At 35.1% G+C, this 23,767-nt stretch overlaps 1 protein-coding gene across 5 annotated transcripts; it reads left to right on the forward strand.

The window, feature by feature from the left end:
* Positions 1-201: 201 nt before the first annotated feature.
* LOC110442633 (RING-H2 finger protein ATL79-like) lies at positions 202-22,600 on the forward strand. Of its 5 annotated transcripts, none has more exons than XM_021486320.1 (7): positions 202-229; positions 14,852-14,960; positions 17,042-17,144; positions 19,540-19,705; positions 20,484-20,558; positions 21,197-21,345; positions 21,618-22,600. In XM_021486320.1, the coding sequence occupies exons 1-7, from the start codon at positions 217-219 to the stop codon at positions 21,621-21,623; spliced, it is 621 nt and encodes a 206-aa protein (XP_021341995.1). In that variant the 5' UTR covers positions 202-216; the 3' UTR covers positions 21,624-22,600. The 5 variants fall into 5 exon arrangements, with proteins under 5 accessions (XP_021341995.1, XP_021341999.1, XP_021341996.1 ...); XM_021486324.1 differs by lacking the exon at positions 21,618-22,600 and adding an exon at positions 20,832-20,869 and having other exon boundaries at positions 21,197-21,256; XM_021486321.1 differs by lacking the exon at positions 202-229 and adding an exon at positions 2,089-2,351.
* The last annotated feature ends 1,167 nt before the right edge of the window (positions 22,601-23,767 follow it).

Below are 23,767 nucleotides of genomic sequence, written 5' to 3' on the forward strand. Positions count from 1 at the left end.
ACGAAGGTTGCATACAACAAGGAACAAGCAAGGGACCATACAACAAGGAACAAGCAAGGGACCATGTAAAGGGACAATACAACAATAAACAGGAAAGGGACCATACAGCAATGACCAAACGAAGGTTGCATACAACAAGGAACAAGCAAGGGACTATACAACAATGACCAAAAAAGGGTTTCATACAACAATGAACAGGAAAGGGACCATACAACAATGAACAGGAAAGGTACCATACAACAATGACCAAAAAAGGGTTTCATACAACAATGATTAGAAAAGGTACCAATATAAAAGAACAGGAAAGGGACCATACTACAATGTACAGGAACCATAAACACAAAAATATAGTATAAAACTAAAGAAGTACAGAAGCTACCATCCGTTTGGTTTCCATATGCTCATTATGGGGTATATAAAGGCCACATTTTACTAATGGAAATCCAACGAAGCCATACTTACACTAAAGTTCAAATACAAGTTTTTGTAGTTGGGGCTAGCTGTTAGAGCGTTAAGGACAAACACTCTTAAATCAATAAATATCACAAGGAATTAAAATGTTATGGAAAATTGAGTTTGTGATGAAATCCCGTAACAACTGGCTTAGTTTGTTCAACCTTGTTAGCTTAACCTTTCTAATTTACAATTCAACACAAGCCAACAGTTTTAATTTTCCCTTTAGTTGATTTTGAGCATGAGTTATTCCTAATATATTGGATTTGGGTTTTTTAGGCATTTTAACTTTTTTTATTTATTTTTAAATCGAGTTTGTTAAAATGATTACATTTATATGGCATTGCATTTCTAAGTAATTAAAAAATATAACCCCATACACCTGCCTGTGAACAAAAGCAATTTAGGCTGAATAAGTATATTGATGTACATTTATTTATTTATTTTTCGGGAAAATCCTAGATGCATAGATTATTCCGCAAATAGCACTTATGTTTGTAAGAAATAGAAATGATGAATCATTCGAATACTTTCAATTTTACAGTGATACATTATGAGTACTTTATCCCGTAAACATGTTTTACTTTCAAACAATTCAACAGGAAACACTTTGAATCTTTAAACATCTAAGATTCAAATTTTGTCTATTTGCATCAATACGCACAGTTTACACGAATACCTAGTTAAGCTGACTAGTCTTATATAACTAACAGCGATAGTCAACATATCAGCAGGGTAATGTTGTGGTGTATTGATCAAAGTTTAGCGAGCTTAACTTTACATTATTGTTAAATCTTGCAAACAGCACTTATGTTTGTAAGAAATAAAAATGATGAATCATTCGAATAATTTTAATTTTACAGTGATACAGTATGAGTGCTTTATCCGTAAACCTGTTTTTACCTTGAAACAATTCAACAGGAAAAATCTGAATCTTTAGACAGCTAAAATTCAAATTTTGTCTAACTGAAAATATGAAATACGCAGAGTTTACACGAACACCTAGTTAAGCTAACTAGTCTTATAAAACTACCAGCGATAGTCAACATATCAGCATGGTAATGTTGTGGTGTATTGATGAAAGTTTAGTCAGCTTAACTTTACATTATTGTAAAATCCTGTTTCCGTTATAGAAAGGAGTCAAACATCCTTACCAAAGTGGTAAAATTTTAATAAATGATGTTGTCGTAAAAGATAAAACTAAATATATTTTTTACGTTTACCCGGAGTTAAAAATACCTTCACATCATGAAACAGTAATTTGTATGCAGTCATTGCTGATCGCGTAGTGTTATACCGTAGCCAGTGTTTGGGGAACAGATTGACATCCTTGCATATTTAAATGCTCTAGTATTCTAACCATGTCATATCTCAGCCACTTTTACTGCCTTGTTCAGAATGTACTTCATGCACTAACACTTTTTTTCTAGTATGTGTTTCATGGGTTTTTCAAAATGATCTCGATCTCAGTCAGATAATATGCGCGTACTGCATGAGCTCATTAAACACTTTATAAAAGTGAATTTTGATTAATACGGAATGTTATTAATGCACGTGTTTAGGTGGAGCATTTTGGGGAAAGGTGGAACATCAAGGTGATGTATTTTGTTTCTATGCATACGTTATCTATGTTATATAACGCACAGATGACAAGGCTTATTATTGAGTTTATTTGAAGTTCATATACACAGTACGGTATCGCACGTACCATCAGTTGGGGACTGACCCACTATATGTCTATGTAGTTGTGTCTATGTCAGGACGAAATGGACATCTCCTTGCACAGCTCGACAGGTATTAATCACAGGTATACACACATAGGTTTCACCTGTTGTGAACACAAAGCTCAACCCCTCCGTATGGAACGGGTCAGACGCCGTGTGCTGTGTTAGCCGAAGGTAAGCTATGCTGCACTTATATATACGAATACTAGGAGTACTAATATTGCTTGGAGATTTTTTGGTGACACTAATATCACTCACAGCAGGGATCGTGTTATTCTCGTTTCATTTATCATACAACTACATAGTTGAGACCCTCGTGAGAATTAATAACACCAGGTTCATTTTCATTTAATGGTGCACATTAAGAAGCAATAAGAGTAAAATGCATAACATTCGTGCTTGCATATTTAAAGAATTCCTACGGAAATGAGTATAACTAAAACCATACTGAACATTTATTTAAATATAAGTTGATAAACGAAGAAGAGTTTTAGTTATATATGTTTGTACTTTGGTAGCACGCTCAACCCTCACTCTTAAAAACGAATAAAAAATAAATGAACTAACTTTATTACTTGGTTATCACCATGGTTACCTGTCCATTTACGTCATAGTTTAGATGGTTTAAGTTTCAAGCTCCCGTGACGTGAAATAATGTCGGTAATCGTATAGGTAGTGAGTAGGTATACTATAATGTAACTCGGTTACTTGTTTGTTATAAATAGCATAGGGCTTAAAGGGGCATCACGTTGAAGTAACTTTATTTTTTGTCTTTTTTTTCAAATACTACATAAACATATCAAGTGAGACTCCTTATGGAAAATAACGACCGGATTTGGCTGAAATAGATTCATAAAAATGATTAAATCTAAGAAAATCATCGGTATTTCTACCTGTCTCACCAACGTTTTGTTCAGGGATTTCCCTCTACTAGCGCATGCGCATCGCACACCCTTTCTTTGTAAACAAAATGACTGGCCGTGTGAAGTAAGCGAAAGAAAAGTGTTGTACCATGTCAGCTACGAAACGAAAAGTTGCCAAATGGTCAAAAGATAGCGCAAGGAGTAGCTAACGGAATCATTATTGCAGGTGGGCAGTATTCAAAGGAGAAAATAATTGCCGTAGCAGTTAGGACGGTGCATGTATTCTTCCGGATAGCCGGTTAAGCTGAAATGGAATCGACAGAAATGCTAGCGCTGTTTATATTATGAATAAATATCTAAAACTATTAAGCTCGCTAGTATCTTTGTCTGAGTTTGAACACAGATGAACTTAGTTTAATATGTTAATGGGCATGTATTGGAGAGAGTTTACTTTGTGTTTCTATAATTATACAGTGGTTTATGCGAAAGGAAGGGATAAGTGACTGGTTAGTTTGATTTTGCCATGAGGCCCTCCAAGGGATAACTGTTGTGATGGCCCACGGCGTATTTTCTGGGTCACCGAGATACGTGTTATCTAAGTCCGTGGATTTACATAATTTATAATATTACCGGGTTCAATAAAATGGTATGATTTAATTATATTGCTGAATTAAACGATTATTTTTGTTTTTACATGCAAGATTTAAATTAGTACTAATATGAATACCCGGCCTCCTCTGCCCCGGCAATATATATATATAAAAAAAAAATCAGAAAGGTTTGTCCCTTGGTGTAGGGAAGGTGTTTAGCCCCGCACATCTGTACCGGCCACATTCCGGTACTAAATTCAATATATATTTAAATATATCTACTTTATGTTTATGCCTATTATCATTGTTGACATTTAATTGTAAATGTATGACGGGAGAAGGCTGTGGTAAATTGTAAAAACTTGTGCCCCATCCCTTGTTTAATTTTATTGGCAACACATTTATGTTTAAAGCTAAATAAATTTAAATTCTGAACATTGGCAAGTGTGCAATTAACTTCTAATGATGAATGATTACTGTTCAATAAGTTTGAATACGGACTTAGAAATCATATAACTTGGTTTCATAGTGCGGTAAGAAGTTACAGTTGCCTGACGGCCCCTCTCTGGGGGCCCCTTTGGAAACCGTTTCACTGCCTAGTCAGGTGACGTTATCGGAGCTATTTTTAGCAGGGCTTTCCCGAACAATTCAAGTGGTCAAACTGGACATTTGGAACGGACTATGCATATGGGGATAGCGAGGTAACATAAGTGGAAGTGCATACAATACATACATTCATTAAAAAAAAAACGCCTTTTCACGTGATGTCCCTTTAATAACCTTGGTAGGTGTGCTTTTCAGCAATAGATGACCGATAATTTCATTTTGACCTAGATAGGAAGAATCAACCAAGCTTGACAGGGTTATTGTGACATAAAGTCATCAAGTGTCAACTAAAACATCTAGCATAAACACTATGACCTAAATATAAATACAGATATAGAGTGTAACGATATAGATACCAAACTTCAAAAAGGTCATGGCATGTTAACTGCCTCATCAATTTGTCTTCTTGTCGATGTGAAGATACAGTTATATATACAGTGCAATGATTGTCATAAGGATATCAACTCCTGTTTGTTAAGTCGGTTATAAAATTCTTACATCGAGCCGGAGTTACTTATTGACATCGAGCCGGAGTTACTCATTGACATCAGTTACTCATTGACATCGAGCCGGAGTTACTCACTGACATCGAACCGGATTTACTCATTGACATCGAACCGGAGTTACTCATTGACATCGAGCCGGAGTTACTCATTGACATCGACCCGGAGTTACTCATTGACATCGGCCCGGAGTTACTTTCTGACATCGACCCGGAGCTACTCATTGACATCCACCCGGAGTTACTCATTGACATCGGCCCGGCGTTACTCATTGACATCGGCCCGGCGTTACTTTCTGACATCGACCCGGAGCTACTCATTGACATCGAGCAAGATTTCCTCGGTGACCATACATTACATATATTATGTAATGTGCAACCAAGTCTTATTAAAGAAGTTATATTCGCTGCTAGATAAAACGTGACTGGATAAAGACTTGTTTGGTTTATTAGGAAAAGAACAACAACAGAGAGGATATATTAAAAACACAGACACTATGTTTCAACAGAAATGGCCCAATTGACACGACATATTTAGGACAGAATGAGACCAATCTGTCCCTCAAGATACGTGCTGGATACATGTAGTTGTGAACGAAATAGTTTCATATTTATAGGAAGATATGCAACACAAATACTTAATATTTAGAGAGAGCTACTACCATAGTATCTAAAGAGTAAAAAGCCTTTTCTGTCGAGATGGCCCGTGTTTCAACTTTCAGGATCCACGCCTCCGTAATACGAACTCCGATTTGCCAGAACATCCCCTTGTGATCTTTTCTTTTTTTATTGAACTTGTCTACTAGTCATCACAATGGTCGAGTTCGGAGTCTGTACCCTGTGACATAGTAGCTTACACAAGCATAGCGTTATAATATCATACTGGAACCTAAACATATATGGATGTAATTGAATATTAATTTCTGTTTCATCACATTTTAAACCATGAACTTCCAGATAATACCAAACCCTAAATCCCTTGATATATCTCTTTTGATAGCACCATTCTTGAAATGACAGGGGCCTAAGAACAGAGAAATATGAATATCTATCAAGTGCCTTTACGCAGTAGTGTATGCTGCCACGGAATGTTAATAGTATGGTAAAGTTTGACCTTGTGTTCTGCTTGTTTGTCATAGAGCTTCCTCGTTTGTTGACACTGTGGTATATTTTGTCCTTGTATGTTAACACTGTGGTATAGTTTGTCCTTGTATGTTGACACTGTGGTATAGTTTGTCCTTGTATGTTGACACTGTGGTATAGTTTGTCCTTGTATGTTGACACTGTGGTATAGTTTGTCCTTGTATGTTGACACTGTGGTATAGTTTGTCCTTGTATGTTGACACTGTGGTATAGTTTGTCCTTGTATGTTGACACTGTGGTATAGTTTGTCCTTGTATGTTGACACTGTGGTATAGTTTGTCCTTGTATGTTGACACTGTGGTATAGGTTGTCCTTGTATGTTGACACTGTGCTGTCGGTTGTCCTTGTATGTTGACACTGTGGTATAGTTTGTCCTTGTATGTTGCCACTGTGGTATAGTTTGTCCTTGTATGTTGACACTGTGCTATAGTTTGTCCTTGTATGTTGACACTGTGGTATAGGTTGTCCTTGTATGCTGACACTGTGCTGTCGGTTGTCCTTGTATGTTGACACTGTAGTATAGTTTGTCCTTGTATGTTGACACTGTGGTATAGTTTGTCCTCGTATGTTGACACTGTGGTATAGGTTGTCCTTGTATGTTGACACTATGCTGTCGGTTGTCCTTGTATGTTGACACTGTGGCATAGTTTGTCCTTGTATGTTGACACTGTGGTATAGGTTGTCCTTGTATGCTGACACTGTGCTGTCGGTTGTCCTTGTATGTTGACACTGTGGCATAGTTTGTCCTTGTATGTTGACACTGTGGTATAGGTTGTCCTTGTATGTTGCCACTGTGCTATCGTTTGTCCTTGTATGTTGACACTGTGCTAAAGGTTGTCCTGGTATGTTGCCACTGTGTTATAGTTTGTCCTCGTGTGTTGACACTGTGCTATCGTTTGTCTTTGTATGTTGACACTGTGCTATATGTTGTCCTTGTATGTTGACACTGTGTTATAGTTTGTCCTTGTATGTTGACACTGTGGTATAGTTTGTCCTTGTATGTTGACACTGTGTTATAGTTTGTCCTTGTATGTTGACACTGTGGTATAGTTTGTCCTTGTATGTTGACACTGTTCTATAGGTTGTCCTGGTATGTTGCCACTGTGTTATAGTTTGTCCTCGTGTGTTGACATTGTGCTATCGTTTGTCTTTGTATGTTGACACTGTGGTATAGGTTGTCCTGGTATGTTGACACTGTGCTATAGTTTGTCCTTGTATATTGACACTGTGCTATAGGTTGTCCTGGTATGTTGCCACTGTGTTATAGTTTGTCCTCGTGTGTTGACATTGTGCTATCGTTTGTCTTTGCATGTTGACACTGTGGTATAGGTTGTCCTGGTATGTTGACACTGTGCTATAGTTTGTCCTTGTATATTGACACTGTGCTATAGGTTGTCCTTGTATGTTGACACTGTGCTATAGGTTGTCCTTGTATGTTGACACTATGGTATACGTTTGTCCATGTATGTTGACACTGTGCTATAGGTTGTCCTTGTATGTTGACACTGTGCTATAGTTTGTCCTTGTATGTTGACACTGTGCTATAGTTTGTCCTTGTATGTTGACACTGTGTTATAGTTTGTCCTTGTATGTTGACACTGTGCTATAGGTTGTCCTTGTATCTTGACGATGTGTTATAGTTTGTCCTTGTATGTTGACACTGTGCTATCGTTTGTCCTTGTATGTTGACACTGTGCTATCGTTTGTCCTTGTATGTTGACACTGTGGTATAGTTTGTCCTTGTATCTTGACACTGTGTTATAGGTTGTCCTTGTATGTTGACACTGTAGTATAGTTTGTCCTTGTATGTTGACACTGTGGTATAGGTTGTCCTGGTATGTTGACACTGTGCTATAGTTTGTCCTTGTATGTGGACACTGTGGTATAGTTTGTCCTTGTATCTTGACACTGTGTTATAGTTTGGCCTTGTATGTTGACACTGTGCTATAGGTTGCCCTTGTATCTTGACGATGTGTTATAGTTTGTCCTTGTATGTTGACCCTGTGCTATCGTTTGTCCTTGTATGTTGACACTGTGGTATAGTTTATCCTTGTATGTTGACACTGTGCTATAGTGTGTCCTTGTATCTTGACACTGTGTTATAGTTTGTCCTTGTATGTTGACACTGTGGTATAGTTTGTCCTTGTATCTTGACACTATGGTATACGTTTGTCTACGTGTGTTGATGCTGTAGTATATTTTGTCTTTGTGCTTTAACACTGTATTATATTTAGTTTTTGTGTGTTGATACTGTGCTATATGTTATGTCTTCGTGTTGTTACACTGCAGCATATATTGTCATTATATTTTGTCCTTGTTTTTTGACGGTAGATTGACATCGTTTGTTAATGTTGTTGACTTTCGAAAGCCTTAATTGCCCACAGCTTCTTCTTCACCTTACAAAATGCTATACTAGTATGTATCACCTCAGGACCTATGTCATTCACATGTAGTCTAATGGTGGGATATGTACAAAAGGTAAATCATATTCTTTTTATAACAAATTTATACTTCAGGTGTCCGTAAATAGGGGCTATCATAGATCATATAATATTTGATAAAGAGTTCATGAGGGTTGGACCATTGTTATCCGTTGCTGTATTATATATACAAGTATGTATTTACTACTAGACATGTGCCAAACGAAACGTACGCCTCCCCTTCGACATGTATGTTGGGTATTTATAAACAGTGTTATCTCAAGTTCATACGTGTGAACATCGTATTCAAGGTTATGCTAATCGCGTTTGTTGTATATATACATTATTGTATTCGAGACTAAAAGGATATGATATGTAAATAAGAGATTTTAATATAGATAATTCATACGTAGTTTACACTTATCAACATCTTTCACCACAGCATGCAGATTATGTAAGTTTATCAGACCGTACAAACCTTATCCTGCTCCTGATTATACACTTAACTTCTAATGGTCCAGTGATACTAAAGAATATTAATAATTTCATTAGGTATTTAAAGATGTACGTACTGAAATCATTATATATAATTAAATGATTAAACTATTGATTCAATACAGGAACGTGTGTCGTAAATCAATCCCACAACATCTTATGCTTTTATATATCCCATTGTAATGTACCAAACTCGAGGAGAGACACCCTGAACCGCGTTATACTGCCACCATTTGACCAGAAATACTTTGGCATTCTAAAGGAGTTTAGCGATAATCTGAAGGAAACGTATAAAGAAATTATTAAGAGAAAAAAAGGGTAAAAAAGCTTTGTAATATGTTGGCCGTGATCGAGGTTGCAAATGAAACGAGTGGCAATATATCGAAGTCTTACCATAGGAGCCTGAAGTTCTGTCATTAATGAATAATAGTAATACAAAAAATACCCCTAATATGCTTAAAAAAAGCGTTTTAAGGGTGGTTTTTTGGTCTCTATGGTCTTACATAACATGGCCATCCGTCAAATCCAATCATCAGTCCATTAACATTCGCCTTATAATAATAAACTCGTACTTCGTGACGACAAGAACATTAACAGATGCCACACATGGTACTCTCGCAATAAACATATTTTTGCCACGATTTCCGTTGGTTTCAGTTTTGTGAGTTCCAATGGTGTCCAATGTTGTTGATGCTGTGGTATATATAAGTGATGTATTGATGAACCTCTAAAGAGGAGAAAGCGCTAGGGAAGTCGAAGAAACTCTCGTCTTTTGTTTTTATAGAGAGAGATATATATATATTAATAAAACAAAACACGAAGACTAGTATAATCGGCTAGCGCTTTCGCCCATCGCTCTTCAGGCGATTTAAATTATTTGTGAGGTCATAAATGGATTACACATACTTAAGACGTCAAAAATAATGACGTCATAAACAAAGTACACATAATGCGGACGTCTAGAAATTGCGACGTCTCAAAAAGTTTACATGAATGTACTTGCATTAAATGCGTCAATGAAATATATGGAAAAAGAAACGGAGTATATTACAAAGGTTCAAATGAATCCATTGTTAAATAGTAAAAGTTAAAAACATCTGATAGTAAAAATGAATTTCAAAGCACAATACTTAGTTCATCCGAACATATTAAACATACGGAATTTGTAAATTTAAAATTTATAAGAGGTGCTCGAAATTTCCCGCGTTAAAGCCCAGTTTAGTTAGCATAAATATGTGTACAGTGAGACCTAGTTTAAGGTCTTATTGACTTGTACCAGCTTTCTGATCGCATCAGTTCGAGTTAACTATGAATGCTCTTAATATATACAGTGGCCTAGCCTCCTAATAGTGTGAATGCAAGTTTTAATACTCAGGTTGCCTCTTTACAGATTATAACTTTTATATATCATATGATGCCTTTTTAATCATGGTAAGTTTTAACAGACATAGCTGGGGGTCTGCGTTATGAGGGTTTTATGATATACGATTTTAATTTACACACATATATATATAGTGTGTGACGTAATTGACGATATATGTTGATGAAGTTTTTATGATTATTAAGAATCTATTTTACATAGAAAAAAATCATCGAATTTACTGAAAATTTTAAGGTGGACCTATGGAGGTATTCTTTGACGAAACAGCGGCATGCTGTATCTATTACTACACTGTATAGGTGCATTCATATGTATGTGTGTTATGCTCATCTTATAAAGTTGCTTAGTGGTACAAAAGTTTATATGAATGAACACTTTGGGACCATATTGCAGTTACAGTTTGACAGCTTACATTGTAATTTCGTTCTAGAACAAAACATATTTGCCTAAATGATAAGACTTAGAAATGTTTGCTGTTGTTGATTTATAGGCTCGTAAATGGCAGCCATACAGTCGGCTGAGTCATCTACTTGACAACGCCTAACTCAATACAGTATCCGACAGGAAGGCCATCCACATGGCGTCAATGCTAAAACTAAACACTGTTCTAAATGTCATTTATTTGACACTTCGATAGTGAGATGTAACATTTAAGTAATATGTCAACGTGTATTATTTTGTAAATATCGAATTTAAAAAAAGTATAATGTGTTACCCATTTTTTGTTATAAATAGTAAAAATAAGTGTCATAAATTATAATTTCGTATCATAATGCTAATTAAGCATAAAGCGTCGATGTCTGTGAACAGTTTAAGTCAAATTTCATTAGATCATTAATTGATAAAGGTAAATGTTAAGTAGGCGAATATATGATTATTAAACCAAATACAGAATATAGATTTCCTTGGATTACAAATTATCACACATTTAGATAGTAAACACATAAATACTGATATTGTTAAAAATAATCTTCATAGAGTATTTTGGTAAGTTTGAAAAGATATTTTATGAAGGTTTAAAAAAGCATGTTAAACTGAGTTCTGATCTTATTGTTTTATCTAACAACGTACTCGGGCAGCCAGCCTTCAAGTTACAAACCCAAGTAGATAATGATGGGAAGTGTGTCAGCTTTATAGGATAACCCGCCAAGTAAATTTCGTTTTATGGCACATCTCACTCTATTTACTTATAGCTGTAGGCCTCCGACAACTTACCGTACTGTGATGATGTCGTATTCGTTATAGAACAATGCATTGTTAAGATTTCTGGCTGTTAAGCTGCTCACAAATATGTTCTTTATCTAAGTAATATAGTAATACATATGTTATGGTTAATAATAAACTCAAATGTGATGTATTTATTTCACGCTTGTGACGTAATAACTTGAATCGTATATGCGTTTACATAATTTCAAACAATCATATTTATTCAGTAAATAATTATCTCGTGATCAATTCCTAGACATGCTACTCAAATTAAGAGCAGTGTGCAAACTAAGAAAACATATTAGTTAGACGCCGTGCATCTTAATTGTATCACATTATCGTTTCTACAGCAGTTTGGTAAAGCCTGGCTCTCTTCACGTGGTCAGCTTAAGACTAATAGTGAGTGCATATTAAGCATAAAAGGTGGAAGTAAAGATGAGATAAGAGTCATCTTTTGTTTTATGATGAGTATCTCGACTATCCTGCTTTCTCGAAATCGGCATATCAGTATATTACATTATATCACTAAGTAGCATGACCACACGTTCTGTTTGCATGCATATCGATGACAGGTGTCTGTGATTTAGAGTCTGCAGCCATTTCAGATTTTCAAACTAAATCTTTTGAAATAAATTTTTGAGTAAAATCATAATATATTATTTATAAAAAATAGCGGGGCCTGTTCAAAGCAAGGTAAGCTTCAATGAAATAATTCATACCTTATTTCCATAATTCACCACTAGCGATACTACAATACAATTTCCGCAGTCTGTGATGCTAACCTCGCTAACTGGAGGCTTCTGCGTGAATTCTGCACTAGAAACATACCAGGAAGTAGTCAGTTATGTCTATACGATCCGTATTAATTTTAATCTATCAGACCCACACCTGGCGAACGCCTCCATTACATACTTTATTAAAATGCCAATTTTTTATTGGAGATTTGGATGAGAAAAGGTTTTGTTTAAATGTGACTTGAACTAGTGTAATTCCCTGAGGATATGTGGTTCATTTAGCTTGGACAGTTAAATCTGATGGGATGTAAACTGAAATGATATTCTGTAAAAAGTATGTAAGTATGTATAACTGTAATATTCGTCTTTAATCATATTACTACTTTACTATGTGTTTCTATTTCTCTAACGCTACTTAGTAGTAAGTTAAACGGAACTGTAAACATAATTGATCTTTTTACTAGTATACAGCTGTAAGACACAAATTGGTCATGCAATGTTGAGAGTACTGGTAAACGTTTAATATATTATGTAAGTAAAATTCTTACTAACAGTAGCACGGTCAAGCTCAAATTCTAAACATGGTATTTTCCTGCAATCACAAAATAGCATACTAAGACATCATAGGAAACATTTTTATCTTAAAAATCTGTCTGAAATATGTCCAGAAGTGTATAGCTATTGCAATGTTAAACGTGACACAACAAAAACGCAAATGCAAATGATGATGAAAGTAGCATGCAGCTAAACTTGTTGATAACGGTCCAAGTATATATGAAAAACTTAGTAGTACACAATGGTTTATTTGTTAAACTTATAGGTTGTTGGATAAAAGTTGTCATAAATCGCTACTGGCTACATGTACTTCTTGAAATGTGTTATGTCAATAGCACTGTCTGGTCGTTACATAATGTATTATATAACACGTGCTTTTATGATTGTGTCCGATATACGAGTGGACAAAGGTTAGTCTATCACTGCTCCTAATGAGGCCGAACGTTCCAATTATCTGACCGTACACCTAGACGTTTATTGTCAGGTTGTGTTGTATAGAATACTTAAAGGTCGTAACAACTTAATATACATAGCAGTACGCTGGACTGACGATACACAAATAGACAAACCTGCAAATCCGGTCCTGAACAGTTCATATTATTCGCTATAAATGGGAACTTTAGGTTTGGATATTTATAGAATGTACTAAGGTATGTACCTAAATGAAACTTACAAAACACATTATATTAATTGTTGGAAGCGGTTATGGTTCATATATTATTTAAAGGATAATTATATAAGCTACGCATTTCTGCTTTTTATATTCTCTTCCTTTTACACTAAATGAATCATACAAAAAACACTATCATGGATGTCAATTCTGGGTTTAATGTTACATTAATGACCTATTTGAAAGGTAAAAAAGTAAAATATATGTAATTTTGAACTATAAATAGTGTTCGTAAAATATATTTTAAGGGAGATAACGTTCATTAAAACTACTTACATAGTGTATATGTTAAAATATATTTCCTTTAAACAACAGTTCTAATGCACCGACACAACGATAATTATTGGTTTTTAAGGAGAATTTGTTTTGTATGCTGTCTTTACATTTTCAGTGTGCAAATCAAAACGAATATAATTATGTTCTTTAGTTATATGGTATAGAAAATTCATACATCTGATTAATCGAAGTTTATTTGGTGTTTGTGAATGTGTCTGTGAGAACGTTGTTGGTATGCATATTTACGGGATTATATGTACTTGCTGGCTGTACGAATATAATCGATAAAGACGTAATTAGCGCTTGTGTCTGCGTGTGAAATGAGTGCATTTTCCTTGACTGCTTAACAATTTATAGAATAATTACGGTAATTCATTCAGAACAGTACCAAATGTAGGTATACATTGTATATATTTAGACACAGAATATAGACCATGTTTGCCCTTGGACCGACAGTCATATCAGTTTGGTTATACTCGTTAACTATTGTAGCGCCGTCGGACGTTCCATGTCAATGATCATTAGAATAAAGATACTCTCACCGATGGGTCGTTATTTTACTAGTCTCAGCATTCTCCTTCGTTATTTTACTAGTCTCAGCATTCTCCTTACTTATTTTACTAGTCTCAGCATTCCCCTTCGTTATTTTACTAGTCTCAGCATTCTCCTTCGTTATTTTACTAGTCTCAGCATTCTCCTTCGTAAACAGGGACAAAAGCCATAATCAAGGTCGATATCATATAGATGAAGTCGATTCAACTTGAATGAGAACCTGCTATTACATTGATGTACTCTGTAACAAAAGGATAAAGTGATATGTGACATCATCATGGCCTGTTTTCCAAATGAGTTCAATATTTATCAGATCCGGACTTATTCGCTATGTCTAAAATTATTTCATACTGGCATCTTTTCTTGTATTTGCTATTGACATAATGAAGATTGACTCAATTTTTTTGAAGAAACACAATCCCTCTCAACAGACCGGTTTCGTTGTTGCTCTATGTGAAATACCAAATTTTGACTTTTGATTTACTAGAGTAAATATCTATTAGGTGTATGCTACATATAACAAATCATTCCAATACACTATATCTACATGACTTTGTTTTTGTTTTGCTATCCATGTCATAACCTTTGAGTTATTATCAGTATAATGTGTCTTCCTATGTGATATATATCATCTCTTTCTTTGTCATCTCCTTGTTTGATGAGTTGTTTATGTCTTTACAGATGAAATGGATCCCGGTTCGCAGCGACGATCGGCATGTCTGTTTTGGATACTGACGTTGAGCACTTTTGTCTGTACAACTATATACCTATCTATGTGTACAGTTGAAGTGTAAGTAGTAGTAATTTAATATTGTTTTGTTTTCCTATATGAACATAGCTTTGATAATCATTTTTGAAAAGAAAATCATAGCTTGCGGTACTTTTTTCAAATAAAAATAAAGGATTCTTTAAAGAAAATCCCAAAACGATATGGCAACTGAATTTCCGATACACGGGGCATTTGTATAAATTGAATCAAAGCTACAGTTTCGGCTATGTCTTTATTTCGTTCTGAACATTTTATAAAATTCAATATATTCATATATCCTTAATAACAATTTTGATGAAAGCATATGCATTCGTTATTCCATTTATGCTTGCTGACATTCTATGCTGATCAACCATAAAAATATTTTTGTTAACGATATTAAACTATTAAACACATAATGATAATTTCCATAAGCTCATTTCAATAATAAATTCAATTTTTGCACATTGAAATAGTTTACAATGTGCATTTCTGTTCGTTGGTTAGTGCCATTGTATGGCAATCTGTAGGCCAGGTTTCCAATACCGGTCTAGCCCCACAATATGTTTTACGTTCAGAGCACTATTGTTTATTATTATTTTAATTGATTTTGAGCTGACTCTGATTGGCTGAAACAACATCATGTGACCACCTGTAAAAGTAGTTATAAACCTGAGTGGTTTGCAGGTGTTCAAAAAAGTTGGTAGAAAAAGTGTTATTGACCTGCTATAAATAGATTCTGGAATTTTTGTGAAGTCATTTAGATGATTAACACCTCATGGGAGATGAACACAGTAATGATCAAGATTAACACTGCAAATCACTTATTGCAGATATTTAAATGATTATTGCAGATTATTGCAGATATTTAATTAAAAAATGTTATTTTTCTGATATTTTTGTTTAGTTAATTTTAAAATTTGTGACTAAAAAAAATGGAAATTACATTTTTTTCTGATATTTTGAAAAAATCAATTAAAATAATAAAACTATTGTAGCATGGTGATTTCGGTCGATACATGGTTTTATCGACCTAGGTTAGCAATATTGACCTCGGACTGCGTCCTTGGTCAATATTGCTAACTTAGGTCGATAAAACCATGTATCGACCTCATCACCATGCTATAATTGTATATTATTTATTTAATTAATTTTGAGCTGACTCTGATTGGCTGAAACAACATCATGTGACCACCTGTAAAAGTAGTTATAAACCTTAGTGGTTTGCAAGTGTTCAAAAAAGTTGGTAGAAAAAGTGTTATTGACCTGCTATAAATAGATTCTGGAATTTTTGTGAAGTCATTTGGATGCTTGAATAACACCCCATGGGAGACAAACACAGTAATGATCAAGATTAACACTGAAGCCACTTGGATGCTTGATACTGCCTATCAATGATTATTGCAGATATTTAAATGATTATTGCAGATATTTAATTAAAAAATGTTATTTTTCTAATATTTTTGTTGAGTTGATTTTAAAATTTGTGACTAAAAAAAATTGAAACAAAAATGTAAAACTATATTTTTTTACATTTTTTTCTTCAATTTTGAAAAATTCAATTAAAATAATAAAACTATTGGAGCATGATGATTTCGGTCGATACATGGTTTTATCGGCCTAGGTTAGTAATATTGACCTCGGACTGCGTCCTCGGTTAATATTGTTATTGCGATAAAACCATGTATCGACCTCATCACCATGCTATAATTGTATATTATATTTTGTTTACTTTTGCTTCACACAATTCCAGCAAGGTATGGTTTTCTTTTCAAAATGAAAACCAATCTATAGTCATGCCGGTAAAAAATCAGTTTCCAAATCATACTTATAGTTTTCGGCAGTGGTACGGGGATCATTAAATTCATCCAATCGTATATCTTTAAACGTTAGATTTTTAAATATTCTAAGCTGAAGTAATACATGATGCATTATGATTTTATTGGTTATTTTATTCAAATTGTAGCCAAATTTTCGCGCTTGCATTTTTTTTATTACAATTAAACTGACATAACTACTTCTGAAATATTTAGGTTAAGTAGACATACAATATTGTTAATCAGTTAGTCAGCCTGTGTTGTTGTTTGTTTATCATCTTTATTTATTTGTTTCTGTCACCACAGACCACTGTCAAGTCAGGAACCATGCGCCTACATAGAGGGGTTAACCGTCACAACGGTCATTGCTTTTCTCTGCGGAATCTTTTGGTATTGTTACAAACAAAAGGTAGGTGACTGACCCCTACGGACACAGCGTTAATTTATAGGCAAAATTATCTGGTACAATTTAAACTGAAAGTAGGTGACTGTCCCCCATTAACATATCGTTTCTCCACGGAATTTTCTGGTACTACGTAAAATTAAACGTAGGTGACGCTGTCTCCAAGGCCTATAAAGTATGTTTGTGCCACTACAAACAGCTGGTAGATTTACTGTTAATTCGCGCACTTACTTTCTCCTTAGTTGAAATATGTTATGTTAAACCTGCTAAAAACAAAACAAAAAATAGGCATTCGTTCCATTGAAGTTCATTAATTACTACTTTAAACTATTTACACATACAGTGCAATGTGACGTTTGCTTATAAATAACAAATACCAACACACACATTATTTCCGCAACTACGTACACCTAAAAGTAAATAGAGATATCTAGCTGTGCTAAACAATACTATACTGTTGATATAATCAAACTGCAGATCCATTATATATGTTGCTTTAATTATACTTAATTTTGTTAAATCAGTTTAAGGTTATTAATAATCTTTTGATCGCAATTTTAACATAGTTTTCGATACTTGAAAATATGTTACCACGCCCACAGCGTTTCTTTTACGATATGATTTCCCTAGGGCACAGTCTGATACGCATTGTACAATTAGAAGGCCTGTTGACTATTTCTACGCTCATTGCGTTTCGTTTCTATAGGGCATTTTTTGGCACATTAGAAATACAAGGTATGTTGTTGCCTTTTTATAGCACCTTTGGTATAAAAATGGATATGTTAGGGTTGTTGGTTGGTTGGTTGGTTGTATGTTACCTGTTACAACGCTCATAGCGTTCATTTCCATCACCGGTTGGTACTTTACAAATTAATGGTTTTCGGTTACCGCAGTCATATCGTTTAGAGCAGCGTCTATTACTGTACAAATTAGGCCTATGCGAACAGTTATTACGCTGAAAGCGTTTCCTTTAAGTCACCGTTTGGTAATTACAACGCTCATATGGTTTCTTGAGGTCACCATTTGGTACTGTACAAATCCCATGGGATGTGCTCTTACCATGCTAATATATGTATTATAATGTATTATAAGTCACCTTTTGGAACAATACAAATTAGGGTATGCTGTTAGGATCCGCGGTGGTCGGCCTACGTGGGGCGGTCGCCAGTCACTGACTGCAGGTAGGAGGTATTTCTCCGGGAACTCCGGTTTACCTCCAACACCAATCCTGCAGGGCATGTCCTTAAATGACCATAGATGTAGGACGTAAAACAAAAACAAACAAACGATTGCTGTTATCATGCCCATAGCGTTTCTCTCGCGCATATTCTGGTACCGTTACGTGATGACTGTCTCCATCCTTAATTAATGTCTTACTGTAAAAAAAAAAAGTCAGGTTAGAGGCTAAACATAACATTTTCATATACGTTATAACCACTCCATCAAAACAGCTCTTTGGGCAACAACTTGGTCACACAGGCCAAACGGTCAAACAGTAAATAAACATTACTGTACAGATATGACGTGTAATAAACAAACAACAGCCTAATATAGAAACGTGCCATTTAACAGAAAACGTAAGCTATGCAATTAGCAGCTTTAAAGGTAAATAAAGCGATGTTTGTTTGTGGTATTTCCATCAGGTGCGAAAAACAATTGTCCTCACAATATGAGTCATCAACCAAGCCATCCTGACGTTGACCAACCGATGTGTCAGTGGTCCCTAATTATAGCGCGAAACAACAATAAATATATGAAGATGGGGATAATTTATCATATTTATGTGAGTTATCATATTTTGAAGACGCTCCCATCTTTTTTGGACGATGATATACGTTTACCTCACAATGAAGTTAATAGCGTAAACTTTAGTCAGACATCTTCGAAATCCAAAGATTCCGCACTCGGTGCACTTATCTTCCCTGTAAACCCTGTAATATTTCATGACAAAATTAAAGGATCGTTACGCTACGCTGTGCGGATGATACAAGTAAATATGTCTGATGTTTTGATGAAGTTCAAAGGAATCCACCGACTTTGAAGTTGGTTGTAGCTCCCCTGTAACCTTCAAAGGACAGGTTTGGTCAGGTTTTTGTGCCTATAATCAATCAATTAGCATACAGGGATCCTCCGATTTTGTCTTGACACATTTCAGAGACGCAGAGAAAGTAAATGTAAAGAAAACGGAATAATGAGAGTATAAACACTCCAAATAGATTTCAGTGAAATGCCCCTTTTCGATTGAGCATTATGCCATTCCTTTTAAATGTCTCAACCGTGTTTCCTTTGTCTTCTCTCATCTGTTTATTATTTTCTTTTCATTTTATGTTCTTTATCGACTTATGGTTTATTTTTCCTGTGATGACGCTATGATGTTTTTTATTTCACTTAATGGTTTCAGATGCGATACGGTACTTCTCTTGAGTACTACCTCCATCCTCTGCCGCTGTTTGCTGACGGCACTGAGCCCGAGACCATTCCCGTACCTGATGGTCAGCCAACCATGGCCGAGAGGATGTTACAAAGCGACATGCTTAAACCACTAATTAGTGACGACATCCCTGAAGGTAATACTCAAAAACTAAAAAGTTAAAGAACGACATTTCCATGCAGAAGACTATCGCTGCCATAATTTCACGTATCCTTGCTGCACGCTTATTAATTTATGTGTGAGCGTTTGTACTGACATTTAAATGAAATTGAATAGTAAAGAGAGAGAGATATGTTTCGCCATCCTTGGTTATTTAAGATGAACCAAGTGCCCCGAGATAGTTTTGGATCGTAAGGGTTGCAAAGAGATTCAGGGATCGTAGGTTTAAAGAAGGCCATGAATAGCAACCCTTTGTGAGCGAAGATTATAGAAAGACTGTAGAATAAACTAAATAGACAAATGTATTGAAACATATTTAGTACTATATCATATTTACGATACGTTTATCATACGTCCGTGATAGAGTCATTATAAAATTTTGCCCCCCTCCTACGATAGTCATAGAATCACTATTGGATATTGCACAATGACAACATGTATTTTAGGTCAGTGTGTAGTGACATGTTGTGTATACATGTTTGTACTTCATGTCGTTTTGTGAATAAAAGGCCTATTTCATATCACATTGGTATTACTGGTTGTCATTTGCCTTTTGTAAAATGAGTATGACTTGCTGTGTGGCTAATGTAAACAATCGCACACTATAAATATAAAACCTTTTCTTTTACTTTCTTACAGTACATATTTCCTTTGTATACATCATCTTAGGAACTGACCAGTTATCATAGCACATTTGCAAAAAATACCATATCACCAATATTTTATTAATATGACTTGATATTTTTCTTTTTCAGACTTTGAATGTGCCATTTGTAACGATAGCGAACATTCCATCACTCATAAAGTAACACGACTAAGCTGCAGTCACGGTAAGAACATCAAAATGTCATACACAAAGTAATAGTAACGTTGCATTTAAAAACGAAATCGACAATCTTTGTCACTAACATGGAGTTTTCCTCATATTCCATTCATGACAACATACTTACCCTTTTCGTCCGGATCTCAGTACTAACTGAAGTTATCCCATCGCCGTTTTATATAACGATTAATCATATAAGAATCTTAAATATTAAGTTGGTTGTAATTTGAGAGAGTGTGTTACGCTGGTTCCTAAGTTACAAAACAATTGTTTATTTCAGTGATTCATCTGGAGAGAGTCTTATGCTGGTTCCTTTAGGTAATTAGGGAATTAATATAAGCGCTTGACTTGTTTTCCTTCCATCTCAAATAGTTTCTGTGAATTAAACATGTTTTATCATTGAATGAAAATATTGCTTCAACAAAGCTAAGTAATGATTATGTGGATGTTTTTCGGTGTTTCACATGAAGTGTGTATTTTGATGGTTCGTAAGTAACGGTAACGGAGGTTTCTTCCAGTGTATCACAGGGAGCGCATGCTATGCTGGTTCGTGAATAGCGGTAACGATCAGGATTTCTCTCAGTGTTTCACCGGTATTGTCTATTTTGATGGTTCCTAACTAACGGTTATTTGGGTTTCTTTCAGTGTTTCACCGGGAGTGTGTGCTGCGGTGGTTTCTAAGCACGAGTAAGAAGACATGTCCCATCTGTAGGACGAGCCAGGTCCCGGAGGGACGTCTCCTTGTCATCACAATAATCCCACAGGAGGGAAGACAACCTGTCAGACTCTCGCAGGTGACTTTTTTCTACGTGCTATTTTGCCTTAACGTATCTGCAATTCATTACATGTTGTCTCAAATTTTGATATCATTCAGCGGAATCGTATGCTCGATGCAAGTTTTTTTATTCAGAAATTGTCTCCTCTGATTCCATTGTGTTTTCTTTTGTATACGGTCTTTCATTACTTATAATGTAGAATATATATAACTGATTGAAGTCAAAGGCAATATTGTTGTCATATTTTATACAGAGTTGTATATCGTTTTCTGCTTATCATTCTGCTTTAGGTATGACAATCCGGTGGCACATGTAAGGTGGGGATCTGATGCGTCATCTACCGTGCTTGTTTCTGGAAAGTCAAGATCGCTTCCGGCAACAGAACTGAGTCTAGCATTATGTGCCAGTAGTCACGTTATGATTGATGCCATGTTAATGCAATTGTTCGAATCGTATTATGGCAGAATGAACCAAACTCCAATACGTTACAAGTGTCTTGCACAGATTACTCCTTCACAATGGAGTAACCATTTGTAAAACCCGTGTTACTGATGAAAACAGACGAACCTGTTCATAAATTAACATGTGGGCCTTTCAGTTTATTTTTATAAGAGAACCATTAAAATTAAGACCAACGTAATTACGTTTTTCCTAAATGAATTTTGTACAGACACATTTTAACAATAAAGGACCGCACGACATTGGTTCATGTTTAAAGTGCATGCCAATGATGTTTATCTTTCAAAGATTACGTTTTGCTCCAGTAATTAATCGACCGCGCATGTGTGAAAATAACCACGTGCACATCTACAACGGGGGACTCAAATCTAAAATCGGTCTTATTCATGGTAAAATAATTAATTACAATGTTGAACACATGTGCTTTATACCATATATACACATCATATATTAGCGTGTCCAACACCTGTGACATTGTATGACGATTCTAATTATAGAAAATGTGTTGCAAATGTGTTTATAAGTGTATGGTTGTGGTTGTAATTATGTACATATGATGTGTGTAAACTGTGGATGTTTTATGAGCATGTGAAAGAGCTTTCATGTTTGACGAATGTGAGAAGACTGCAGTGAATGTACTAGTACAATTAAGAAGAGAAGAGTGTATCCACTTTCTTTATTTTGTTATTTTATTTATGTGACCGTTATAAATGATTTACAATATTGTTCATTGTTTGTATATAAGCATGACCATTGAACTAAGAGACGAATATCAACAAAAGATTTAAGTGCTTTAAAATGTTGAATAAATGAATTAATATTACAGAGTTTTCAGCATTTTTTTTGTTTAATTCTGTCTGTACACAGTATTATAGATTTATCAAAGGGAGATCACTCAAACAATCTTCTGATTGGTTGGAAAACATGTAAGGGTTTTGTAAAAGTAGGTTTACGCCTTATGCTAGATAGATTTAGACATAATATATGTGATACTTTTTTGATTGGGGAAAAATCTGAGACCTGATCAATGAACACAAGATACATGTAAAAGAACTATTCGACTTGAAACGAGCGATATAAGGGTTTTGTAGAAGTAAGTTTACGCCTTATGCTAAATAGATTTAGACATAATATATGTGATACTCTTTTGATTGGGGAAAAATCTGAGACTTGATCAGAGAACACAAGATAGATGTAAAAGAACTATTCGAATTGAAACGAGCGATAACCATTTTAAACAATTGTTATTACGAATTATGTCTCGATGAACAACATTACCGATGGCCAGCACAGTGGAAAAGGGGGTCGCCATACGAACTCGTTCAAACCTATGACTCGTTTTGTTACAACTTTTTCGTGTGCAGGGTTATGCCTCGTTACAAATTTTCTTGGATATTTAACTTGGTCTAGTGACAAACTCTCACGGATCGGCGACTTGAATGAGTCTGTCGGAACGGTAAATTAAGGTGAAAATATTGAATGTCTACGTCTAAATTGTTTCGTAATATTATCAAGAAAACGGCAAAAGGGGAATGGTGCCTATGACAGCTACCAATTTACCTCTTCGTTGTGCAACAGATAAAGTATCCGTCACCTACTATTTGGTATAAACCGTACCAAATAAAATCAAGCTATGTAGTTATCGCCAACAATGAATGCTACTAGTCCACCAGCAAAGTCAGCCAACATGAAGGTAAAGAATCACTGGAAATATTAAACATATCTAAAGATTAAGTAATAGATGTAACGATGTAGAAAGCAAAAGTAAACATTTCTATAGTGTTGCGAAATATTTGTAGAAAATATCTAAAGCACAGTAATGTCAACATTGTGCAGTATGTAATCAAACGTCAGAAAATAAAGAAGAAATGAAATCAGATGATAGGGGAGTACGCCATTTATCAAGATATTGAATTTGGATATATCAATGAGTGTACACAGGAAAACTTTCACACATCCAGTGATAACACTGTTACTGTTT

This window comes from Mizuhopecten yessoensis, unplaced genomic scaffold (assembly GCF_002113885.1).
Source record: "Mizuhopecten yessoensis strain PY_sf001 unplaced genomic scaffold, ASM211388v2 scaffold716285, whole genome shotgun sequence".
NCBI lineage: Eukaryota > Metazoa > Mollusca > Bivalvia > Pectinida > Pectinidae > Mizuhopecten > Mizuhopecten yessoensis.

Excerpts from the sequence above, each read along its gene's own strand:
- LOC110442633 (XM_021486320.1), top strand. Across the intron at positions 14,961-17,041 it reads TCTATGTGTACAGTTGAAGT|ACCACTGTCAAGTCAGGAAC; the intron begins GTAAGTAGTAGT and ends CTGTCACCACAG. Across the intron at positions 17,145-19,539 it reads GGTATTGTTACAAACAAAAG|ATGCGATACGGTACTTCTCT; the intron begins GTAGGTGACTGA and ends TAATGGTTTCAG.